This window comes from Terrapene carolina, unplaced genomic scaffold (assembly GCF_002925995.2).
Source record: "Terrapene carolina triunguis isolate 2854851 unplaced genomic scaffold, T_m_triunguis-2.0 Scaffold58, whole genome shotgun sequence".
Lineage (NCBI taxonomy): Eukaryota > Metazoa > Chordata > Testudines > Emydidae > Terrapene > Terrapene triunguis.
The window spans coordinates 43,939,469-43,946,920 of NW_020664409.1; the positions used below are offsets into that span (position 1 = coordinate 43,939,469).

General features: G+C 43.8%; 1 protein-coding gene across 1 annotated transcript; it reads left to right on the forward strand.

The window, feature by feature from the left end:
- The first annotated feature begins 3,420 nt into the window (after window positions 1–3,420).
- On the forward strand, window positions 3,421–6,826 carry PPDPFL (pancreatic progenitor cell differentiation and proliferation factor like). The gene is made up of 5 exons (XM_024192838.2): window positions 3,421–3,634; window positions 4,068–4,172; window positions 5,644–5,736; window positions 5,826–5,928; window positions 6,585–6,826. The coding sequence occupies exons 2-5, from the start codon at window positions 4,118–4,120 to the stop codon at window positions 6,595–6,597; spliced, it is 264 nt and encodes an 87-aa protein (XP_024048606.1). The 5' UTR covers window positions 3,421–3,634; window positions 4,068–4,117; the 3' UTR covers window positions 6,598–6,826.
- Window positions 6,827–7,452: the final 626 nt, after the last annotated feature.

A 7,452-nucleotide genomic window follows, 5' to 3' on the forward strand; every position in this document is an offset into this window, starting at 1 on the left:
CAAAGACCATGCCCCTACCATATTTGGGGGGAAGGGATAGCTCAGTGGTTTGCGCATTGGCCTACTAAACCCAGGGTTGTGAGCTCAATCCTTGAGGGGGCCATTTAGGGATTTGGGACAAAAATCTGTATGGGGATTGGTCCTGCTTTGAGCAGGGGGTTGGACTAGATGACCAGGTCCCTTCCAGCCCTGATATTCTATGATTCAAGTACCTGATCCAAAGCAGAATGGTACTAGAGCTTTTCAAAGAAAGGGTCACCAGGATTTTTTTTACAGGGGCAAGACAATATTTTTCACTAGCCTCATTCTTGGAAGTGGCTGAACCAACTGGCTAAAATTTAATAGAAAAAAAATCATCTTGAGGCAGACAGGAAGAATGGAAAATTTCATCCCAAATAGTTAAGGTTTGGTAAAGTTATAAGTAACTGAAAACAGGTTCTTATATTGGGAAGTATTGGGCACCTTTAATCAGAAGTGGTGCTACTAGCTCCTCCTATAAGACTGTGGTGAACATGATAAATGCCTTTCTAAACCCTGGACCCAGTTACAGTGGAGTTAACAATTAAAGGGCCATTGTGGCATTGATGGCATGCAGTAAATGAGAGTAAACAGTAGTATCTAATGTCTGCCAATACGAAAGTACCAAGAGGGAAATTCTTCACTGAGTCAGTAAATATGATCTAACAGGTATTAGATAAGCTGAGCCAATAATGCAGATAAAATCAGTTCAGAGTTCTGTTTAGCTACCTTGAAACAAGATTCTGCAAACAACATCATGTGGAACATAAACTAGTGTGTTTTAAAGATATATTATTAATCTTTCAAAACTAACATAATGAAGTACTACTCTGTATATCGATTTACTAACATTCCAAGGCAAAAACAAGAAGTAAATCAGGGGTCTCAAACTCAATCTACCTTAGGGCCAGTGCCAGTCCTCAAATCCTCCCAGCGGGCCAATGTCACTCATGCCACCTAGAACCTGCCCCCCAAAAACTCCGCCCCCCACCTGCCTAAGGCTCTGGAATGGAGTTTGGGTGGGGGAGGAGGACTGGGGTAGGGGATTGGGGTGCAGGCTCTGGGAGGGAGTTTGGGTGCAGAAGGGGTGAGAGGTTGGGCTCTGGGAGGGAGTTTGGGTGGGGGAGGGGGTCTGGGGTGCAGGCTCTGGAATGGAGTTTGGGGGCGGGAGTGTGTGTGGGGACGGGGTGCGGGCTGTAGGAGGGAGTTTGGGGGCAGGAGGGTGTGGGGACGGGGCACAGGCTCTGGGAAGGAGTTTGGGGGTGCGAGGGGGGGTGTGGGAAGGGGAAGGGGGTGCAGGCTCTGGGAGGGAGTTTGGAGGCAGGAGGGGGGTATGTGGGGACAGGGTGGGGGTGCAGGCTCTGGGAGGTGGGAGGGGGTGCGGTGCTTACCTGGGGCTCCAAGGCGGGGCTGGCCGGGGGGCCTCCGCGTGCTTCTGCCCCCGCAGTGTCCCATTGGCCACAGGGATGCTTGGGGCAGGGGCAGTGCGTGGAGGCACAGCCCTACCCAACCCCTGGGCCACAGGGAGGGGCCAGCAGCCACTGGAGTGAGCAGGCAGACGCCGCTCAGCTCCGCTGCGCTGCTGGGGCCCCTGAGGGGGGAGCGCCTGGGGGCGGCAGCAGGTGGGACCAAGGGATAGACCCGTCCCCAAAACTGCTGGAGCCCCGCGGGCCACATTGGGGAGGCTCGCGGGCTGCAGATGGCCCGCAGGCCGGGAGTTCGAGACCCCTGAAGTAAATGATCTAAGTACAGTTAGTACCAAACCAATTGTCAGTTACTTATCCTAGTCAGCCTTACTATTTTAACCAAGGCAAGCCTCCACGTTCAACTCAGGATAGTCAGTCAAAGCTGCCATTTAAATCTCTGACAGAAGATCAATGCAAAGACCCTATACTATACAGTGTCATTAGAGGATGATCGCAGGGCAGGAGCTCTGCTGTTGTACACTTTCATAAGCAATATGTTTCCCATAAGTATCATTTCACTTTTACTAAATGCACTAGAAGAAGACATCACCAACCCTGTTCCGGTTCTTTTGGTATAAGATAGGATATACCACTCAAGGGAGTTAAGCAGCATCAAATGATGTGACAACTGCAACATAAGCTGTGTTTTCATCTCTGCCAATCCTCCTATGAGATATGGCTAAAAGTGTTCCTCCTTAAGATTAAAAAGCCATTTTTTAAATTGTGAAACAAAATTACATCAAATTTTTTTTTTTGGAAATCAAAATGCTTTGTTTAGATTTTGAGCCTTTTACATTTTTAATATAACAAATTTTGAAATGAAAAGTTTTTTAGAAAGAAATTGATACAATTTTGCACAAAAAAAAAGTTTGTCAAAGAGCATTTTCCAACTGAAAACCGTTTTTGATTAAAAGTTTGACTAGCTTTATTGCTGTTGGCAATTCTGCATAGCTCTGAGGGCAAACATCAAACCTTTCATGATTAGGTTGTTTTGGATTTAAAGTGTTCAGATGCCATGGTGATGATTAAGTATGGTATAAATACGTAGATAGACATGCCAACCCCATATGTTTAAAAGAAAAACAAAACACCATGAGTCACAGCCCCAATTTTTTTTTAATTGTGTTGTTTTTATTTGCCATGTAGTTTCTGAACCTTTAGGGTGCAGTCACGGCACATTTTCAAGCTTTTCTCTGCAATTAGAAGGGTTGGAAACTAATTTCTTCAATGAAAGCGGAGAGTCTTATCTAATCACAGGATTTCAGAAGCTGGGGTTTTGAGAAACGCAACGCATACCACAAGACCCACGATAAAATTGTGAGAGCTGCTGGCAACTCCCTTCTGCAAATCCTCTCCCCGTTGACTGCTTAAAACAGAGGTCTTTGAATAGCACTTTTGGGCCACTAATCTTTCCCCCCACCATGCAACCCCAATAAATGGACTGAATATTAGGGAAAAGTGCGGGCGTGGGGACGAGCTAGAAGCCTCTCTATAGAGCGTGAGATCATCAGCAGTGGCGTGATTGTGCGGCAAGGCTCTCCTCTTCCAAATAGGGAGGGGGGAAAGGAAGGAATGAAGGGGTGGTTCCCCTGTCTCCACTCTCCCTACGTGCCGGGAACCACCTGCTGTAAGAGGTGTGTGCGCCCCCGAAAACCCTGCCCAACCCCATTCCTTACAGCACTTCCACAGCTGCAAGGACGGGGGGGGCTGTCCCTCAACAACCCTCTCTCCTTATAGCGCTGAGCCCTCTGCACCCCGCGATCACACAGGCCGGGGCAGCACAGGTCCCCCGTGCTCTTCGCAGGACGTTCCCAGCCAGGGCAGCACGCGCTCCGCCCCCGCTCGTCAGCTAGGCAGCACGTGCGCACGCCCCCCTCCCCTTCCCACCGCCGGGATTTCACTCCGCCCGCCTGGCCCGGGCCGGGGTTGTGTGAGGTCACCATGTCGGGGGAGGCGCCCCGCGGCTAGGGTTTCAGTCGCGCGCCAGGGCTCCGCTATATACAGACGCCACCGCCTCGCGCTTCCCGACTACTCAGCGGGCGCTTGCTGCTGAGGAGTGCTCGCGTGTGCATGCAGAGCCCCGTCCCGTTTGCTGGCTGGGCGGGGGCGCTGCAGAGGGGGAGGCCTTTCGGGGAGCGTGGGCCATCCAGGTAAAGGGAGCAGGATTTCTGCTTCTGCAGGGGCAGCGGGGAGTGTGGGTAGGGGCTTAGGGTTGCTTTGCACAGGCCACCAGGATAACTGCTGGGGCGTTAAGTTGGGTTACCCAGTGGGTGCTGTTGGGGTGCTCATTAGAAGTCTGTTGTATTGCAAATTGGGGGAGGTGCTTCCTGACCTTATACGTTTAAGGTTTCTTTGGGACATATTTTCCCCTTTCCTCACGCTGGTGTAAGTACAGTAAATCGGAAGTTATTTAATTAAAATCTGCTGAGTTCCATCAACATCAAAACTTAGCCCAAAGATCAGAAGGGCCCCAATAAAGATGTTGCACAAGGTTGTGCTGTACCGTGGTGTGAAAGACACTTTACACTAGAGCTCGTTATTGCCAACCTATTTCTTTTTTTTTTTTCTGTTGCTCTCCTGCAGATTGTTCTGTGCCAGTCTGCTTGACTTTTGCCCCAGTCAGTGCCTTTGCTATGGCATCTGTGCCTTCAGCTGGCTGCCTCCTGGCCAAGAATCAGTACTACAGAAGTAAGGTGTTTTTTAAAACAAACAAACAAAAAAATCTTTAAACAAAACCTGGTGCATGTTTTCTATTTCGTGGCAATTTCTTCTTGTTTATGAAGGAGAGAGTTACATGGCTAAACATTCTCCATCTCTTTGGATAGGAAACATCTCAAAACTAATGCTGATTATGAAAAAGTTTCAACACCTGGTTGTAAGGTGTTTAAGTCACTTCTGAGGGATTTGGAGGTTTGAGGACTGTTCTGTTTATTTTGTTCTTTATTGTCTATGGAGGGGGGGCTAATCTTAATTTTTAGGGGGCTTGTGTATTTCTGTGACTTAATCTCCTACTTCTCCTTCCTCATATGAAGAGGAAAGACTTTTTCCTCTCATGAGGAGTGTGTAACTTGCAGTTGACATTAATAAACATCAAAAGGAAGGATGTGTAACCCACTGGTGAGTTTGTTGCAAGTCCCTCTCTTTGCCGACCCATAGTGGATATGAGTTCTTGCATTAGCCAACTGTAGAACTTTACTTCTTTAGCTAAAGCTGTAGCAACTCTTGCTTTGAAATCTGGAGGTCCCTGGTGGGTCATTACATAAAATCTTATGGCTAATGCAGAGGACTAGGAATCAAGTGATTTGGCTTTTGTCTCTGGTCCAGACTTCCTGTGTGGGCGGGTCACTTAATGTCTCTGTGCCTTTGTTTCCTCATCTGTAAAATGGGGAAATGCTACTTGCCTGCTTCTCCCAAGTAGTTGTGAGCCTAAATGTTCTGATGCTTTGAGATCTTTGGATGACACACTATAATGTAAAGCATTATTGGTATTAATTTTGTTAGGAAAGCATAGGGAGAAAAAAGGTTCTAGTATAATGTGTCCTATTTCTTATGTGCAGTATTGTTGTAGCTCTGTTGGTCCTGGGATATTAGAGAGACCACGTGGGTGAGGTAATATCTTTTATTGGACCAACTTCTGTTGGTGAGAGCGAAGCTTTTGAGCCTACACAGAGCTCTTCTTCAGGTCTTTGGAAGCTTGTCTCCCTCATCAACAGCAGTTGGTCCAATAAAAGATATTACCTCACCCACCTTTTCTCTCCTATTAGTTATATCAAAGGTCAGTATTCTAGAACTGAATCTCTTGTATTAATAGCAATATATATGCCTGATCCTAAAATACATCTTGTGGACTTAACTTTCATTTAGCTTCAGTGAAAGTTACACCAGCAGATTACATCTCAGCATGCCTCTTCTGGTGAGGAATAAGCAGTAGCAGTAGGTGAACTCATAAAATAGTTATCCTGCCTTCATGCAATGTCCCTAGCAAAAAAGGGATATAAAAATACTGGAAAATTAAGTTTACTGAAAAAAAGATATTATCTCTAGCTATACAGTGTCTTCTATGAGGTATCGGGGGTCTGTAAAGTCTTGAAAAAAATCTTTAGTGTGGAATTAATGTATGTTCTGTAATTGAGACCATTGCTTTGTTTTCTACACTCAGCTCGATTGAATTCTGAATCCAGTGTTTCATCAGGTAGTTCATCCTTCTGTTCTGATCCCGTGAACTTCTCAGACCAGGATAAAGCCCATCATGGTATTGCCCTTTTCTTTCAAACATACGTTTTTCCCATTTTGGGCACTTTGATTAAATGCCAATCACTGCTATTATGTTCCCTTTTGTAGGGTTACCTGAATTATTTGATAAATGCTGGTGGATAAAAAACTTTTTCCATTCTGAACCATCTACTTCTCCAAACGTGAATGGAAAAACATTATCGACCAGCAGGTAAGTCTTGCTTCTTGAATGATGGAGATAATTTACTTGTTTTATTTTTCTTCTTTACTTTTACTGATTGGAATACCCCTCTCTTTCCCTTGCCCTCCACACCAACTTTAGGGATACAATATCTTGATGTTGATTTAAGTGAAATGTAGTGGAAATGCAAGGTCACAGCTGAATGCCTGTGGAAATTTCCACTCGTTTCTTGTTAGTGAAGTTAGTCAAGTCCTACAAAAGTTTACAGTAAGCAGAGAATAGTGACCTTAACTTTTCTGATTGCTTGAAGTGATAAAGCAATATTTTGTTTGTTGGTATGTTTGTAAGATAATGCTTGGCTACCTGGCAAGGGTTAGAAAAATTACTGATATAGCATCTTAGCTAGAGGCCATAGAGAACAGTACAATACATACAAGTGTGAAAATCTATTCAGTTCAGTAAAATTAATACAAATTTTAAAAATACAAAAGATAAAAACTTAAGGTCAGCCATTCCCCTGGATCAGTTACACTTTTAAATCACAACCTCTAAAACAGTATAAGCTTGGGTACCTAGATATACATTTCCTTTTCACCCTAACTTCGTTGACTTAAATACATATTTCATAATTTTGTTTACACTGGATATTATAATCCTGTTAATAACTTGTTCTTATCTGTTTGCAGTGGTGCAAGTTGACTTTACCTGCAGTGATGTTACATATATAGATTCATTTCTCTAAAGCTCAGGGTCTTTCAGATGGCTGCATTCATCTGTGTGAAGAAAATATACTGCTTGAAACTTCACTTCCACGAGAGAAAGTAGAATTTCAAAAAGATTTGTCAGTAGCTTAAATGGTTTTGCTTAGGCAGGCATAGTTTCTATCTACGCTGTCCGCTACTGAGTTGTTAACGTTTGATAAATCTATTTTTAAATGAAAATTAAATGGATTTAATATCCTAATGACTAGCCCATATCACTGGAAGAAATGACAGTAAAAAGTAAGATCAGCATAAAGTGGCCAGTGATTATCTAGGTTTTATTTCTGCAAGTTGAAAAGCTTCTGTGGACTGTCAGTGTCAAAATTTTTCAAGGGTGCTGTGACTTAAAACAGAAAAGTTTGTGTTTGAAATGTCTATTCAGTAAGTAGTATTTTTCCATAAGTTTAAGTTTTACTATATCAACTATGCTGACATCAAATGGATATAAATTAGTTTCAGATTAACAGATTCCTGTTATATAATGGATCTGGCACATCTTTCCCAAGTGCCAGGTATAGCAGTTACATACTGTTAAGAAGGAAGTTTACAAACAAGTTAATAGCTTTAATACCTTTAATTGTGGAAAATTCTATTAAACAACAATCATTAGCTCTGTCCCCTTGTTATGGCTGAATATGGATTCTGACCTTAAATACAGGTGTATACTTCTCATTCACATGCATGCACCTAAGTATTTGAGGACAGAAAATGAGGACTTGGTAAATAGTCTAACTTTCATGGATTTTGACCTTTTGATGTGCAACCATACTTCACTTTTTTTATACTGTTGGTT

Bases quoted from the DNA above. Each gene is read 5' to 3' on its own strand.
- PPDPFL (XM_024192838.2), top strand. From the start codon at position 4,118: ATGGCATCTGTGCCTTCAGCTGGCTGCCTCCTGGCCAAGAATCAGTAC. The intron at 4,173-5,643 runs GTAAGGTGTTTT...TTCTACACTCAG, and splicing joins CAAGAATCAGTACTACAGAA to CTCGATTGAATTCTGAATCC. The intron at 5,737-5,825 runs GTATTGCCCTTT...TCCCTTTTGTAG, and splicing joins CCAGGATAAAGCCCATCATG to GGTTACCTGAATTATTTGAT.